The following is an 18,253-nucleotide window of genomic DNA, read 5'->3' as shown; positions in this document are numbered from 1 at the left end:
GATCTTCTTTGAACCTGTCAACTCATTCTCTCCCTCAGGACCTGTTTCTTCTGACTAGCTCATCTTTTTCCCAGATATCTGCATGGCTCCCTCCCTCACCATTCCTTCTGGTATTTCCTCAGATGCCACCTTCCCAGGGAGACCTTCCTTGACTACACTGTTTAAAGTTGGAAATCTCTTCCCTGCACACCCACACCCATACATGCTCTCTTTCTCCCTTCCTGCCAGTAGGCCATTTCCTCTCTACTATCGTGCTAACTACTTTGTACCCTTAGATATTGTCACAATAATATTATATCCTAAATGATTCATTATTTCCTTGTAAGAATAAGGAAATTGCAGCACAGAGAAAGTCTTCAACGTGGTGACTGCGTTGAATAGTCTCGTGTACGTCTTAATTCCCAGAGCAGCCCCTGCCTCTCACTAAGAAAGCTTGCCTGTCTCTAAATCATTGTTTTCCTAGTAGCTGGCCTCGGTATCTTCCTCCCTTTCAAAGTGTTTTCTTGTGTAAAACAGAAACCTGACAAATCATCCTCTTGTTACAGGTTTTTCATGTGAAATGAAAGTAGAGGATGTTCATTTGAAAAAAAGAATCCCCATCTCTGTTCAGTGCCCAAACTGAATAGTATAAAAGGCAGCTGGCTTTAGCCTCCTTCAGTATGTTACAGTCATCCTCTCTCCAAGTATTTTTTTGCACATAGATTTTAATTTGCTGTCACTAATTAAATCTGGTCATCTTTGTTTTCTTCTTTTAAAAATAAGTTGGGTGTACACTATCACTGAGATAAAGATGTGGTTTGAATATACTGCTTGTTTAATTGAGGGTAATTAAGTTCATAAATCTGGAGCTAATGAATTAGAAAACATTTAATTACATATTTGGGGTGGGATACAGCCAAAATATGAAGAAGCAGTGTCCTTTTTTTTTGTTAAGACAGGGTCTTACTCTGTTCCCCTGGATCAAGTGTCAAGGGGCGTCATCCTAGCTAACAACAACCTTAAACTCTTGGGCTCAAGTAATCCTCTTGCCTCAGCTTCCCAAGTACCTAGGACTACAGGTACTCACTACAGCATCTGGCTAGTATTTTTTTTTTTCCGTTTTTAGTAGAGAAGGGGTCTCACTCTTTCTCAGGCTGGTCTTGAACCGCTAAGGTCAAGAGATCCACCCACCCTGGCCTCCCAGAATGCTAGAATTATAGGTGTGAGCCAGAGAGCCACCACACCCAGCTTTTTTTTTTTTCAGACAGAGTCTCAAAAGGTAGAGTGCAGTGGCATCATCATAGCTCATGTAAAACCTCAAACTCTTGGGCTCAAGTGATCCTCCTGCCTCAGCCTCCTGAGTAGCTGGGACTACAGGAATGCAGCACCATCCCAGCCAACTTTTTCTATTTTTGGCAGAGGTGGGGTCTCATTCTTGCTCAGACTGCTGACCTCAAACAGCCTCCTGGAGTGCTAAGATTATAGGCATGAACCACAGCACTAGGCCAAGAAGCAGAATTCTTTATTAGAATGAGCTTTGGGGTTCAAAACCCTGGATCTGACAATTATCAGCTTTAATACCTTGGGTAGCTTATTTATTTTCTTGTTAGCTTCAGTTTCTTCATCTGTAAACTAGATAGGATATCATCTTAGTGCAGTGCTGTCCAGTAGAACTTCATGCAAAGATAGAAATGTTCCCATTCTGTACTGGTAGCCACTAGCCCTGGGTGAATGTTGAGTACTTGAAATATGGCTAGTGCAACTGAGGAATTGAAATTTTAATTTAATTTAATTAATATTTAAGTTTACATTGCCATATATGACTACTAGCTAGTGGACTGGACAGATCTAACCCGTAAATATTGGTTGGAGAAAAGTATGTACATATAGTGCCTAACTTAATACCAGAAAGTGCTGGTTGCTGTCGTATTTATTTAGTATTATTCTCACTCTCTGAAAAATATATAGTAAAATTAACTAATGCCAACTAACACATTGACTTTCTGAGGTTTTCTGGGAACTCTTTCTCATTTGCTTAATTATGTATTCTCTGTGTAGCTTTGTTATGATAGCCACTTTTCTAAGAAACCAAGCTGCAATCGTTCTAGTTTTTGGAATTCTAAAGACTAGAAATTAGTCATTAATTAATGCCATTTTTTGCAGGTTTACAGGAGGATCCACAAAGCCCACCTCCTCTCCCTGCTGAAAAACCCATTGGAAACACTCACACTGTGGTATCTGGAAAACTCAGTAATGTTGACAGAACTAGAAACTTGGTAAGGAGTCATTATAAGTTGTGTTAGAAGACTGAGCTACACAGTAATTTTAAATTCTTAGCTGATATCTAACTTATTTTACTCCAGGTTGGATTAAAAAAAAAAACCTTTATTAGAAACCATGTACTTATTTACTGTGAAAATATTGTAATTCTCTAAAGGAATTTCTTAGGCATAGATTTGAGTTTTAGGACCTAAAAAATTTACAATATTTGAAAAGTTCTTGTAGAGAGATTAGTCCAATTCATTGTTCTTCATTATAAAATAATTTATCCTATGCCGATGTAATGACATTGCCTTTTTTTTTTTTTTTTTTTTTGGCCGGGGCTGGGTTTGAACCTGCCACCTCTGGCATATGGGGCCGGCACCCTACCCTTTTGAGCCACAGGCACCTCCCCGACATTGCCTTTTAAATGACACTAATAATGAGGGGGTTATTAAAAATGTCTAAAAAACTGTAAGTATTTGTGGGAATAAATGTAGTCAGATTGTCAGTTTTTATTTAAAATACCCAATAAGTGACAGACTTTTTAAGGTAATTACCATAAGAATTTTTTAATCTGAAATTTAAGAAAAATGTTATTTTATAAATTTTAAAATATAGCATCTTACTATGCACTTGTTAAGATGATAGTCAGGTTTGGTGCCTATGGCTCAAGTGGCTAAGGTGCCAGCCACATACACCTAAGGTGGAGGGTTCGAATCCAGCCCAGGCCCGCCAAAAACAACAATGACGGCTGCAACAAAAAATAGCCGGGTGTTGTGGTGGGCACCTGTGTCCCAGCTACTTGGGAGGCTGAGGCAGGAGACTTGCTTGAGCCCAGGAGTTGGAGGTTGCTGTGAGCTGTGATGTCACAGCACTCTACCCAGGGGGACAGCTTGAGGTTGTCTCAAAAAAAAAGATGATAGTCAAAGAATTTTTTGTTTATATGATTTTTTATTTCAACCTCAGTACTATTCTCTCATATATTTTTTTTAACTTTCCATATGGTAAATGATCTTTTAGGCTTATTTTAACAGAAATCAATTCTTAAAGTCTTTGAACCAAATTTTCAGTTCAAATCTTGTAATAGTTTTATATTGTACACTACCTATGCTTATACAGGCAAACTCACTTAATCATCTAGTGAAGAAAAATTTCTTTGAAGGAGACATTAAATTAAATTAGCCAGTATCAAATTAATGAGATTTTCCTGAAGAATGAGTTAACATTTAGTGATCATTTGGATTTTCAAAGTACTTAGTAATAAATTTGTATCAAAACTAGGTCAAGAAGGCCAGGTGTGATTTGCTCACGCCTGTAATCCTAGTACTCTGGGAGGCCAAGGCTGGTGGATCACCTGAGCCCACAGGTTTGAGACCAGCCTGAGCCAGAGCAAGACCTCGTCTCTAAAAATAGCCAGGCGTTGTGGCAGGTATCTGTATTCTCAGCTACTTGGGAGGCTGAGGCAAGAAAGTCACTTGAGCCCAAGAGTCTGAGGTTACTGTGAACTATGATGCCACAGCACTCTACCCAGGGCAACAAAGTGAGACTCTGTCTCAAAAAAAAAAAAAAAAAAACTAAAACAAAACTGGATCAAGAAAGCCCAAAGGAAATATGATAGTAGGGCCCTTAGCATCCCATTGTTGAACAGGAAAATCCCAAATTTCCGTAGAGGAAAGGTTGTTTGAGGAGACTACTGGCTTCTCCTCTGTTTTATAAAAGGAGTGAGAGAGTGATGAGTAAGTAAACATACCATTTTCTAAGTGATGAGATGGACCTTGTGAACTATAAAGCTCTATTGAAATGTTAGGTATTATTATGTTTAATGTGAATCAGTCCATAAGGAACTCCCATATTTTAGAAAAATAAGAAAAAGAAATTAAAATAAACCATCTGGAAGATACTGTATTTATCATTGTGTTGGTATCTCACATGGACAACATGGGGGAAATCCTGTCTGCACTGTTTACAGAGGGAGTCAGAGCATTCTGTACTGAACTGAAATAAATGCATACTATTAATAGCACACTGAGTCTGAAGGAAAAAGGGGCGAGGAAACAGACCACAGGTTAAATGACTGCCCGAAGTCACACGTGTAGTTTTTTTGGGTCCTAAAACTCAAATCTGTGCCTAAGAAACTCCTTTTGAGAATTATCATTAATGAATTTTAGACCAGAATTCATAAAGACTAAAGATGTGGATGGACACTGCTCCAGTGTAGTGACTATGGGGATAGGAATGATCTTTGCAAATTGACTCCTGGCCAACGCCCAGGACAAAAACCCTTTACTATGTCTCCTGCCATGAGTGGTAGGGAACTTTCTCAGGATAAGACGGCTGCAGTTATCAGACCTCACTCTCTTCATTTAAGTGATGAGGAACCCCAGTGTGAAAAAATACTAGGAACCATTCTGTCGGTGGGAGCAAACACTTCTGTGTGCCCTGTCCCCCCAACATAAGGCTTCCAAGGCATACCCAGGAGACTGTCAAGCTGTAGGGGAGGAGAGTCCAGGGCTGCTGCACAGTATGCCGAAGGAATTAAAGATAGAGTGTAGAAGCTCCCCACGAGAACACACACGCTCAAGTGACTTTCTTGCCTCAGCCTCCCAAGTAGCTGAGAATACAGATACCTGCCATGTGAAGAAAGAAGCTGATTCTGAATTCTGGACGTAAGAAGTGGTACAAGGTATTGGAGAAAGAAAAGAAGAAACATCTGTAGGGGTTGCTCACAGGCGTTTATTCAGACAGACAAGAGTGTGTCTTGGGGGAAATACGGCAAAAAACTGGGGCATTATTTTGAAATTAGAATAGGCTTCCAGTGCACATAAATGAAAAGATGGAATCTGCAGAGACAGTACAAGTAGGAAGACCAGCCTTTCCAGGAACTAAAATGTTTATCCAAACACATCAAAAGCCAAAGTTCAGGGATGTCAGAGCTAGAGAAAAACTAGTGAAAAGCAGATTCAACGAGGCTTCAAGTTATGAGAGGAGGACTGAAGAGGAGGAAACCCCTAATCAATGATCTTTCAAAGTCTGTCCACAGAATCCGGGCACAAACCCAGACGTGAGCAAACACTGAAACAGTTTGTGCAGGAGCTTTTCTCAGTATTTGGATTCTGTCAGACATGGCAGTGCCTTTCAAGATGTGCCTAACACCCCTTAGGAATTGGCATATACTATTTTTTTTTCTGATTTAAAATTTCCACATTATAGACAATTGAGAAATTAAAAAAGATTTCCCATAAAAATACCACAACCCAGGGAAAACTGCAACTAATATTTAATACAAAATTTGGATCATATGCTATATATTTTATACAGTACATCATCTGTACCTTTTCACGTCAAATTTATACATCTATGTTTTTTAAATTGTTTCTTAATTATTAAGGTATTCAACAACTATAGTTCTAAGAAAAATAAGTTTCTCTTTATCCGCTAGAGTTTGTTTATTTTAATTTTAAAGGTGGCCAAGGAAACGAGTGCATTTTAAAAGTATTATAGCACTATTTGTCAGGAAGAAATACAGGCAGCAGTATATTTATAAGGCATGGATTATATTCTGGAATATTACAGAGTTTATGAGCTGGTGACTTACCTCACTACATTAACTGAACTCATTAGTGAAGCCAAGTTTTAAGGGCAAGCCTAATTTATTTTTAAAAATGAGATTTTAGAAGATTGAAACATGCTTAAATCATCTCATTTATTGGCAATTAATCATTTGGTATTTAAGGGAAAGCTGTACGTATTCAATATAAATTAAAAATCATGAAAGTGGGCAGTGCCCGTAGCTCAGTGAGTAGGGCGCCAGCCACATACATTGAGACTGGCAGGTTTGAGCCCAGCCTGGGCCTGCTGAACAACAATGACAACTGGAACCAAAAAAAAAGAGCCAGGCATTGCAGCAGGCCCCTGAAGTCCCAGCTACCTGGGAGGCTGAGGCAAGAGAATCACTTAAGCACAAGAGTTTAAGGTTGCTGTGAGCTGTGATGCTACAGCACTCTACCAAAGGGTGACATAGTGAGACTCTGTCTCAAAAAAAAAAAAAAATTAAAAGTAAAAACTAAAAATCACGACAGTGAGTTTTAGCTTGTTTATAACATAAGAAGGAGTAAACCAGTCTGAATTAGACCAGAGACTCCCAGGCTATTATAAAACTTCCTTTACCAAAAATAAGGCAGTGTGATTTTAAAGAACTAGCATTTTTATGCCCTTATGAGGTCTTGGTGAAATATTATTTCCTGGGTGTCAGTGTTGAAAACTTAGAAAATAGAAAAGGTTTAAAAAAAAATCAGAATTAGAAGAATTTGGTGAGGACTTGCCCCCACTCTCCCTAAGAAAAACAACTATATTTTTCGCTTTGAGATCCTTTAACTTCTCACTCAACAGAAGATCTGAACATATTTTCCATGTGTTATACTCATTTCCTAGTCTTTGGGCTGTCACACATACAGAAAACCTACTTAAACAACGTAGTTTGAATCCTTTCCCTACAGAAATCTTCCCATAATTCCACACTTCCAATTTTTCTCATCTACTGATGGAATAAAACATTCCAGCTCCACCTGTGTTTTATTTTTCACATTATTCTCCTTTACTCTTTACCGCCTTGCTACAAAACTCTTCTTACCCCATCCCCACGCCTTTACTAGAGTGGCATAAGCACTCTTCTTTCTTGGACCTTTTGATCGCTCCTCACCTGCCTTCCCTTCAGGCCATTCCTTAAACTTTCATGTTCCCACCTCCTCGTAGATCAAAACCCACTGAAAAATGTTGAAACCATCCAGTGATCAGATAAGAACTGCCCGTTTAAAGGGAAACAAACTAATAGGCACCTCATTTTTTATGTGTTTCAACTTAGAAGTACTACATTTCTTACATGTGATCATGGGGTAAATAAAGACTATATATTTTGGCTCAGCGCCTGTGGCTCAAGTGGCTAAGGCGCCAGCCACATACACCTAAGGTGGCGGGTTCAAATCCAGCCCAGGCCCGTCAAAACAACAATGACAGCTGCAACCAAAAAATAGCTGGGCGTTGTGGCGGGCACCTGTGGTCCCAGCTACTTGGGAGGCTGAGGCAGGAGACTGGCTTGAGCCCAGGAGATGGAGGTTGCTGTGAGCTGTGATACTGCAGCACTCTACCCAGAGGGATAACTTGAGACTCTGTCCTAATAAAAAAGACTATATATTTTTTTAATTCCCTTCAGTGCCTGGTTAAATTGTTACCATGCTGACTGTCATGATTTAAACATCATCCCTAATGTCTCATGAGTCTACTAGGTGTATAGCCTGTGGTCTACAACGGGAGATCCTTGAGTTTCTTCCTCGCAGTGTTTCCTTTTTTTTTTTTGGCCACGGCTGGGTTTGAACCCCTCACCTCTGGCATATGGGGCCGGCACCCTACTCCATAGGCGCCACCCCCTCTCAGTGTTTTCACTTGTATTAGGACACAGATAATTTGTGTAGGAGTGAGTTAATATTATTAAGACTGAAAATGTTAAGCTACTTTCTATAACTCCAGTACATTTACATTTATAGACCCCTCCAAAAAGTCGTCCAGAATTTCCTTGACAAGCTCTTGTTTCAGATTAACTAACAAAAGCATTCTCTAATACTTGCAGGAATCCACCCACGCTGGTCATGTAGGGAGTGTTATGCGAGGACCTCCAAGGCTGCCACCAAGGTAAGTAAGTGTGTGAAAAGTTAGAGAAAAACTAACTCAAAGACCCAGAATTCTTTTCTGTCAGCAAAACTAAGTGTTGTTGGCTCTAGATCTTCTTTTAGAGATACAATAATGTCACAAATTCAGCCTGGCCACTGGCCCACAATTTGCTTCTGACAGTAGGCTGTGAGAATCTCTGCTCCTATTTTAACACAGTCTAAAAACTGATAGCGCAAAAATAAATAAATAAAAGCTAGTAGAGCACAAACATGGATCTATATTACTTTTCCTGAAACAAATGAGTAAGACTCCTTCCCGAACTTAAAACAACTCCACCCTCACAGCAAAGAGAGACAAGCCTCCTGGTTTTGGCGTTTCCCAGAGAGATAGGCTTTGTGAGCTCAGAAGTGACCTACCTCCCGAGTTTCCAGGGTATTAGAACAAAAGGCTATCATGGTAGCAGAAGACATCACGATGTTAAAAACTATTTCTTTTGTCAGGATTAAAGTAAGGCTTTGAAAGTAACAGTTGTCTTATCTCATTTTCAGAACTGGCTTTGTTGATATTAATTTAAATCGGTGTTCTAATAGGAATTCCTATAACATGAATATTGGGGGATTTTGATGTTTCTTTTCTAATCATGTGCAAGACCCCTGCACATACACCTAACATCTCATTATAAGCTTTCATCTCAGACGTTAGTAGAAAGTGCTTAGCTCCCTGAAATAGTCATGGTATATTTAAGAGCAAATGGGGCCTTAGAGAGCTCATGATAGTAAATGCTTGTTTGTCTTGAACTAATGAATCTCTAGTGCAAGATAAGAGGAAGCTGGAACATCATGGCATTTCCTCTAATAGCACAGCATTTAATGCAGGGGTCGTTTGCTCTAAAATAGCATACCTTGCATGTTTTAAATTGTGTTACTGGAAGGTGCGTGTCTGTGTGTTTGTGTCTGTGCCTTTCTGTAAGAGGACAGAACAGAATCTAATACTGAGCAGAATGCTGACTCATGGCTACCACATTGACTTTCAGACCTGTAAATGGAAAAACCATTCCAGCTCAACAGCCTTCTCCCAAGGTGCCCCCTGGGAGACCACCTCCCCCCAGAATTTCTGCAACCAGAACATCAAATAAAAAACTGCCTTTTAATCGGTCCTCATCTGACATGGATCTTCAGAAAAAAAAAGGTCACTCAGCATCTGGACTCTCAAAAGCCAAGAGCCAAGTCTTTAAAAATCAAGATCCGGTGCTACCCCCTCGCCCCAAACCTGGACACCCTCTGTACAGCAAATACATGGTAAATTTGGGTTGTAAAAATGTTTGTGGTCAAGAGACTTGTCCTAAGGTATATATAAGATTCCTTAGAAAAAGATGGTGAAACAATTGTCCCTTGTCCCTAAGAGTGCTTTAGATAAGTAGGCCAAAATAAAGCCTAGATCTTTAAATAGTTGAGCTTTATTATTGGGAGGAATGTAAGGAAAGAGGAAGCAAGTCAGGCAAGGATTATGACTTGCTGTCTGTCTTGACCAAAAAGGAACTCTGAAAAATCTGACCTAGAAGGTTATGCTGATAGGAGTAACTCTGACAGATTACATCTTTGAATATATATCTCATCTATATTTTGATATGGTTTAGTTTATACCTTCTTTTCATGTATGTATGTATGTATGTATTTATTTATTTATTTTTGAGACATAGTCTTACTCTGTTGCCCTGAGTAGAGTGCTGTCACAGCATAGCTCACAGCAACCTCAAACTCCTGGGTTCAAGTGATCCTCCTGCCTCAGCCTCCCGAGTAGCTGGGACTATAGGCATGCAGCACAATGCCCAGCCAACCTTTTCTATTTTTGGCGGAGGTGGGGTCTCAATCTTACTCAGGTTTATCTAGAACTACTAACCTATAGCAATCTTCTCACTTCAGCCTCCCAGAGTGCTAGGATTATAGATATGAGCCTGACCTCTTTTTTTAATTTTCAATTATTATGAGTATATAATAGTTATATACATTTATAGGGAACATGTGATGTTTTGATACAGTGTCTAATGATCAAATCACAGTTTATATCTCATAGATACTTTGCACACTGAATAAAATTTAAAATGAAGCAGAAAGAAAGTTCTTATTCAAATGGGTGGTTATTCCCTCATTTTCTCCTTGTGTAGACCTAATCATAATGGTCCATTTAATATTTACCAGTTAGAAGTTTGCGTCAATAATCAAGATAGTTAAGGTATTAATTTTTTTCTCTTTGAATGTTTTTCTCATCAAATGACCTAAACCTTTGTCTCTATTTCCCACAGTTTAGAAACAAAGTTGATCTGCTCTCTTCTTTGGTCAGGTTAACCTGAACAAATCTAAAACAAAAAAAGCGATAAGGAAATCAGGACTGCCTGCACTTTTTAAACAATGGTATGACAGAGCACCTCCTGATAAGAACAACAGTTAGTAATTTTATTTTGTTTTCATGCTTCCATCATTGAGCTAGAAGTGTTTTTTTTTTTTTAAAGCCATTCAGAGTTTTCAAAAAATCCTCCTTAGAGAAGGGTAAAGGCAGATAAGAAGGAAGTTGTATATTTATATTCATTTAAACTGATGAAATTCTAATTGCTGAAACCCATGGGTGTTCTTTAGGAGCAGTTACATGATAAATAACAACAGTGGCTGCCGTGTATTGAGTATTAATTATGAGCCAGGTATTGTTCAAAGCAGTTTACATATAGTAAATAACTCATGTATTCCTCATACCTACCTCCTGAGGCAGATATGATTGTTATCACCATTATACAGATGCGGAAAATAAGACAGAGATACGGAGTAACTTGTCCAAGGTCACAATGCTAGTTAATGTTTGGGATCAAGATGTGAACACAGGTCTCCTGGCTGTGACCCCTGGCTTCTAATCATTATACCAAATGATGAAAATAATATCACTAGTTGTAGTCTCTCCATGGTTTAATCATTCTATGTTAAGGGGGAACCAGATTATGCTTAAGGTGCTTAGAATACTTGTATGATGTCAAAGCATTTTAAAAACTGAAAGAAATTAATACCTTCAAAATGGTGGTATATTTAGCGTGGTATGTCTCATTAAACAATTCCTTAAGTCTCCCATTTTTTCCACTTTTTCCTTCCCATTAAATTGCAAGCCAGGAATTTGGGTACACTGGGGGCTTTGAGACTCTGACAAGAGATTCTGGAAAGCGGCACCACCCAGTCCAGCCTTTCAGGGCCACACCCTTGCACTTGGCATCTTTGCTTCTGGGTGATCCAAGGGCCCAGGCAGTCTCCCTCCCATGTTAGAAGCCAGCTTGTGTGCTTGCATTTCCTCGGTGTACAGACCCTCTCACCTGCACTCATCAGCTAAAATTCACCAGAGCAGGGAACAGAGGCCCCTGGTCGAAGTGAGTTTCAGATGTAAAATCCATTCTGAGATCAGACAGAGCTGAGTGGGCCAGGAAGTTTCTGAGGTCAGGCTGTGAAATAGCTTTAAGTAGACACTTGGTATCAGAGAGACTGGATGGTGAGATTCAAGGTAAATGGAAGCAGTCAGGGAGTAGTAGATGGAGGGCTCTGATTACCAAAGAGCCTTCAGAAGGCAACCACACTGAGAGCCCTGAATGAAAGACTTCAGTGTGTCATCAGCCCTGAGGTCAGGTACTAGTATCCGTCCTTCAGACCCCCAGGGTTCTTGGTGGACCTTGCCCTGTAGAATGGAACTTCCTGGTTGATGTTGTTAAAGGAAACTTTAGGCCACATTCGGTGCTGGTAGTTTTTTGGGCTCATCTCCAACTCCCAGGAGTTTTTAGTATCCAGAAGAAATGGCAGGCCTCACTGGATCTAGAGCAGTAAGAAGCCAGAAAAGAGTTTAACAGCTGGAGAAACTGCCCTGTAGGGACACACACCAAATCCTCAATGATTGGCAATTTAGGAGGAGGTGATTTGATTGTGAATAATCCTTTTATTGGTTTACATTTAAGCTGTCTGTGCCTCATGGAATTGCCAAGGAAGATATTGTCTCACAAAACCCCGGAGATCTCTCTTGTAAGGTAAAAAAGAGCTCTGTCTTTACAGACTAATGTAGAAAATCGCTGGCCTCTGTCACTGCTATTACACATTATTAAATGCTTTATGCTCCAAATATTAAAATGTGAAAGAAGTAATAATGTTTTATTAAATAATAATTGCTTCAGAGAGTGGTATTGTATCTTACAGCGTGGGGATGTACTTGTGATGCTGAAGCAGGCAGAAAATAATTACTTGGAATGCCAAAAGGGAGAAGATACTGGCAGAGTTCACCTGTCTCAGATGACGATTATTACTCCACTCGATGAACATCTTAGGAGCCGACCAAACGTAAGGAATGAATGTTGTACAGCCCTCGTATCACATATGGTAGCACATTTCATACAACTATTAATTATATCCATCCTCAGGTTTTTATTAGCACATTTATTTCAACCAGGGTAAAAATTACATTGGTATGTTATTCCAGTTTTAAATAAGTTACTTTTAAGAGATGTGCCACTGCCCTACTAATGACTTTGATACCCAGAGCAGTGTGTGTCGTGCCATCTTCATCTTGTACTGACTTGAAGCAACTAGAACACTCAGTCGTTTATTTTCAACTGTGAGAGCTGCTTGTTTTTCAAAGATAAAACATGTTTACCAAAGTGCCAGAGATTAGCTTTCTAGCAGAATGGATGTCTGACATTAAAAATCACACCCCACCCCCTGCCCTTTTTTCTGAGACAAGAGTCTCACTCTGTTGCCCAGGGTAGAGTGCCATGGTGTCAGCCTAGCTAGCAAAACCTCAGACTCCTGTCCGAGTTCAGGAGATCCTCCTGTCTCAGCCTTCTAAGTAGCTAGGACGACAGGCACCTGCTACAATGCCCGGCTAATTTTTTCTATTTTTAGGAGGGACAGAGTCTCACTCTTACTCAGGCTGGTCTTGAAATCCTGAGTTCAAGCGTTCCACCCTTCTTGGCCTCCCAGAGTGCTGGGATTATAACCCTGAGCCACCATACCCAAACAAAAAAAAAAAGCATTCCCCCTTTAAGATTTAAGCTTAATTTTTTTTTAATTTAAGCTTAATGTTAACTTCATTTCTCTGATTGTAGCTCAGAAAACAATGAAATGTAACCCAGCAACCTCAAGTTACAATTTAAGCCAAACAAATTTGTGGAACCTGAGACTCAACAGTGATTATGGAAGGTCATTTGTTTTGTGAGAAAAATGCTGTTGAGCTGGTGTGGTGGCTCCTGCCTGTAATCTCAGCTTGCACAGCTGAGGTGGCAGGATTGCTTGAGGCCAGGAGTTTGAGACCAGCCTGGGTCATATAGCAAAACACCGTCTCAAAAAAAAAATTTTGAACGAGAAAGAAAAAAGAAAACTGCTGTGGGGGTATATTTCTAAAAGTGCATTTTAAATTACCCAGTTAAATTTTTGCTATCTGGGCTTGGCGCCTGTGGCTCAAGTGGCTAAGGCGCCAGCCACATACACCTAAGGTGGCAAGTTCGAATCCCCAGCCCGGGCCCGCCAAAGAACAATGATGGCTGCAACCAAAAAATGGCCAGGCGTTGTGGCGGGCGCCTGTGGTCCCAGCTACTTGGGAGGCTGAGGCAGGAGACTCGCTTGAGCCCAGGAGTTGGAGGTTGCTGTGAGTGTGATGCCATGGCACTCTACCCAGGGGGATAGCTTGAGGCTCCAAAAAAAAAAAAAATTTCGCTATCTGTTAGTTAATACGGCAAATAGAAAAATATCCATCAATTACTCAAGCCAAGTAAAAGTATTTGGTTTGCCTTTTATCTTAGTTTTTATAATCTAGTCCATGTTTTTTTCTTCTTAGAAAGCAGTTAATCTTTTGAAGTTTGGTAAGAAACTATAAGTTTCTATTTTGGAGAGCAACGAAGATAGATGTTAAGCTAGTTGCAGCTGGCATGTGAAAATTCTAATTTTAGTTCACACAGGGACGGTTCTTCCATGACTCATCTTCTCTGTGTTTTGATGTAACATTTTCTGTCATAGCTGTCCTTCCCTCTTTCAGACACACTGGTAGTAACAGTGGGAGTTACACTGCCCAAAATCTGTCTTTTGTGAAAAATAGAAGTCAAAAATTTGGAAGTTATTCTTTTATAATGGTCCAGAACTTTTTTCTACTTTAAACATCACCTTCTCATCTTGTACTGTAGATGTGCAGAAAGTTGGCCTCTGCTGGCCAACTATCGGTGATAATGAAATGAATCCGCCTTTATGCTTCTGGGTTCATGGCGATCATTACATTTTTTTAGAAAAATAAAATTTGCCTAGTTGAAAGCCTAATTTTAAGGTAAATATCTTTGAAAATGTGTTATTCTTTCCCCTAACTTGGTAAACAGAAAATACTAAACATAAACTAGTTGTAGTTGAATCTGTCAGATAATGGGAAGAGTAAGAGAGGTTGTTGCCTAGAGTGCGGCTGACAGCCCCGACCCTGGGTTTCAGTTCCCTTTCCACCACCTTAGGTAGGGTGGGATGGGGGTTGAGATTAAATCTTGCTCTGTTGCCTGGGTAAAGTGCAGTGGCACAATCATAGCTCACAGCAACCTCAACCTGCTGGGCTCAAGGGCTTCTCCTTCCACAGCCTCCTGAGTTGCTAGGACTACAGCTGCCCACCGTCATGCGTGGGTAATTTTTCTATTTTTGATAGAGATAGTCTTGCGCTTGCTAGGCTGGTCTCCAACTCTTGGCCTCAAGTAATGCTCCCTCCTTTGCCCCCCAGAGTACTAGGACTGTAGGCATGAGCCACTGTGCTCCATCTAAACTTCATGTTTTAATGTGTAAAATAAGTATAACTCCTCACAAAGTTGACTTTAGAGCTGATGTACCCTATGATTCCATTTGTGTAGAAGTCCAGAATAGGTACGTCCGTAGAGACACAAGGTAGATTAGTGGTTGCCTGGGACTGAGAGGAGAGCAAATGAGGAGTAAGCGGCTCTTAAAGGATAGGAATTTCTTTTGGGTACAATAAAAATGTTCTACACTTAGATTGTGGTGATTGTACAATTCTGTGAATATACGTAAACCATATACACTTTAAATGGGTGAATTTTTTTACGTGTAAATTGTATCTAAAGGATTTTAACAAATTAAATGAGTTAGTGCATATAACACAGTGAGCAGCACACAGCAAATGAACAATAAGTATTAGCTCTTCTTACTGTTGCAAAACCATTTGTGTTAGGGCGGCACCTGTGACTCAGTGAGTAGAGACCAGCCTCATATACCAAGAGTGGCAGGTTCAAACCCAGCCCCGGCCAAACTGCAACAAAAAAATAGCCAGGCGTTGGCATTGGGTGGGCTCCTGTAGTCCCAGCTACTCGGGAGGCTGAGGCAAGAGTATCGCCTACACCCAAGAGTTGGAGGTTGCTGTGAGCTGTGACACTGTAGCACTCTACCAAGGGTAACAAAGTGAGACTCTGTCTCTAAAAAATAATAATAATAAAAATTAAAAAAAAACTATTTGTGTTGGCAATTGTAATCACATCAGAAAAGATTTTTTAACTATATTAGATTTACCTACTAGATATGTACCTTAAGGGTGTGATTTGAATTATACACTGACTCTCTGGGTAATCCTATCCAACCTGTTCCTCTTTGTTGTTGTTGCTGTTGTTGTTTTGAGACATAGTCTCACTCTTTTGCCCCAGGGAGAGTGCCATGGAGTCATCATAGCTCATAGTAACCTCAGACTCCTGGGCTCAGGCAATCCTCCTGCCTCACCCTTCCAAAGTAGCTTGATACTACAGGCACCTGCCACAAAACCCTGCTAATTGTTCTATTTTTAGTTAGGGATGGGAGTCTCACTCTTGCTCAGGCTGATCTTGAACTCCTGGCCTCCCACTCCACTTCCCAAAGTGCTAGGATCACATGCGTGAGCCGCTGCACCCAGTCTAGCCTGTTCCTCTTGCACTTTACCTGCTGATTCAGATTCATGAGCAGCGTTGCCAAGGATATCCGTACATTGAAGGCAGAGAAGGGAAACTAACTGGGAGGCATACATCGTCATCCTCTCCCTCCCAGGTTTGGTTATGTTTAGATTTCTGATCTGTTTAGAAATTCATGTTTGTGTTTAGCCTGAGTTAGTCTCTGACTTCACTTCTTCCTGATGGATAGCCATCAAGTCTAATACCATTTATTGAATAGTCATTCGCCACAGATATAAATTGGAAAAAAATAAAAATCTTACATATATACATATAGTAAACTAGGTACATAACAATTTTTAAAAGTCGCTCCAGACCTAAAATATCTCACAGTTCCTTTTCCGAAATTCCATATTGGTCTTTTACGTTGAGAAAAGTGTTCAGCTATCCATGAGATAAATGTTTGCATTACCTTTTTAAGCTAATACATTAATAATAAGCTGCATTAGCCATTACCATCTTGACTGTCAACATTCTATTTCAATCCATCTAACTTGAGAGAATACTGTTTGGTATTATGGGTGCCTTTTGGTTAAAAGAGGAGGCAAGACTCAGAAAAACTTGGAACGAAAGTACAGCCTGGTGAAAATGGAGAAAGCATAGTCTGATCAACCAGTGCAGAGTGACCAGGGCAAGGGCAGAGGTATGGAAGTGTCAGGATATCCCGAAGGGGACAAGAGTTGCTAGAGGAGGTGAAAAGACCAGAAGGGGCACAAAAATCTGCCTTTATTTATTTCACCAGTGTTAAAGAATTTTAAGTTATGACTCTAAATAATATCCTTTAGTTGAATTTGACTATGATAATGATGTGGGTAAGCCTGTCTCTTTGTAAAGAATTGATCATATGAAGAACTTAATAGGGTGGTACCTGTGGCTCAGGGAGTAGGGTACCGGCCCCATATACCAAGGGTGGCGGATTCAAACCTTCAAGCCCAGCCAAACTGCAACAAAAAAATAGCCGGGCGTTGTGGCAGGCACCTGTAGTCTCAGCTGCTTGGGAGGCTGAGGCAAGAGAATCGCCTAAGCCCAGGAGTTAGAGGTTGCTGTGAGCTGTGTGACGCCACAGCAATCTACCGAGCGCCATAAAGTAAGACTCTGTCTCTACAAAAACAAACAAACAAACAAACAAACAAAAAACTTTAATAATAACAACTGGTTGTCAGTAAGAAAAAGTCCTTCTACTTCTTTAGTCAACCTAGGCAATTGGCGAGGCAAAAGACAGAGAGACTATTAGAGTCTTCTTGCTAATTTATCTAGAATTACTGTTGAAGAAGCCATTCAGATTAAATACAAAATGCAAGCCAGACAAGGGAGGTAGCATTGTTTTTATTTTTATTTTTATTTTTGGGGGAGTGGTGCCATTGCTGGGTTTGAACCTGCCACCTCCAGCATATGGGGCTGGTACCCTCCCCTTTTGAGCCACAGGTGCCGCCCAGCATTGTTTTAAATTAGAGAAAGCTTTCAGTTAAGTGGTAGTAAATGAAATAGATTTTACTTTTTGTGAATTACACTTATGTGGAAAGTCATTAACTGTTTTCATTAGAAAAGGCAAGAACATAAGTCTCAGAACTTCTTTCTCCTATGCCAGTGAAGATACTATTTTTAAGGCTCCATTCTTAAGGTTTTAGTCCTGATCCAAAGTTTAAGGAAAAAACTACCCTCTAAAGGGAAGAGGTCAAAACCACTACTTCAGGGTATGGTAGGCACTGTTTAAAAACAAAGTTAAGCAGTTCCCTTTTGCTTTACTTTGTCAGTTAAAATGAAAACAAAAACAAAACAAAACCTGCTAGGGGATATTATAATTAAGCATTATTTTTGTCTTCCCTCGGCAAGGACATATTCTTTTTCAACTTGATAATGATTCCCTTGTTTGGCTCAACTGTGCGGTTTGCATCTTGAACTCATAACGTAATTGTGTCAAGAGGACTCTAATGAGGGAAAAAAATTGGTCTCAGAGTGAATAATAAATTCCCATCTATCCCGCACACTTCGTTCACAACCCTGTTTTCCCCAGAAGGATCCAAGCCGTGGTCAGAAGGCTTTAGACAGCAGCACTCCTCATGCCGTTGTTCTTCATGATTTTCCAGCAGGTAAGGATACGAACAATAAGGTGGGAGAGCCATAGGATCCAGGAGCAAGGCATCCTCCCTGGGACCTCCTCCTTCATGTTCTTTGCCTTTTCTTCTCCTAGACTGGAGAGGTTATCTTACCCAACACTCTGACCTTCAGGAAGGGTTAATTACACCCAGTCATTCCAGAAGCTTGGTTGAGTACCTTTGCCTTTGAAAATCCCTGAGAAAGGTTCGGTGCTTGTGGCTCAAGTGGCTAAGGTGCCAGCCACATACACCTAAGGTGGCGGGTTCTAATCCAGCCCAGGCCCGCCAA

General features: G+C 40.2%; 1 protein-coding gene across 1 annotated transcript in view; it reads left to right on the top strand.

The window, feature by feature from the left end:
• SH3D19 (SH3 domain containing 19) overlaps nucleotides 1-18,253 on the top strand; it is a 198,099-nt gene that overhangs the window by 155,531 nt on the left and 24,315 nt on the right. The window contains exons 10-15 of the mRNA XM_023513450.1: nucleotides 2,143-2,255; nucleotides 7,865-7,926; nucleotides 8,939-9,203; nucleotides 11,885-11,953; nucleotides 12,120-12,260; nucleotides 17,883-17,958. Of these exons, the coding sequence (XP_023369218.1) occupies nucleotides 2,143-2,255; nucleotides 7,865-7,926; nucleotides 8,939-9,203; nucleotides 11,885-11,953; nucleotides 12,120-12,260; nucleotides 17,883-17,958 (726 nt within the window). The remainder of the gene's footprint in view (nucleotides 1-2,142; nucleotides 2,256-7,864; nucleotides 7,927-8,938; nucleotides 9,204-11,884; nucleotides 11,954-12,119; nucleotides 12,261-17,882; nucleotides 17,959-18,253) is intronic.

The sequence above is a fragment of the Otolemur garnettii genome, unplaced genomic scaffold (genome assembly GCF_000181295.1).
Source record: "Otolemur garnettii isolate 467f Iridium unplaced genomic scaffold, OtoGar3 scaffold00041, whole genome shotgun sequence".
NCBI classification, from domain to species: Eukaryota; Metazoa; Chordata; class Mammalia; order Primates; family Galagidae; genus Otolemur; species Otolemur garnettii.
Note: the sequence above shows the minus strand (reverse complement) of the source record. Positions and strands in the feature narration are given on the sequence as shown.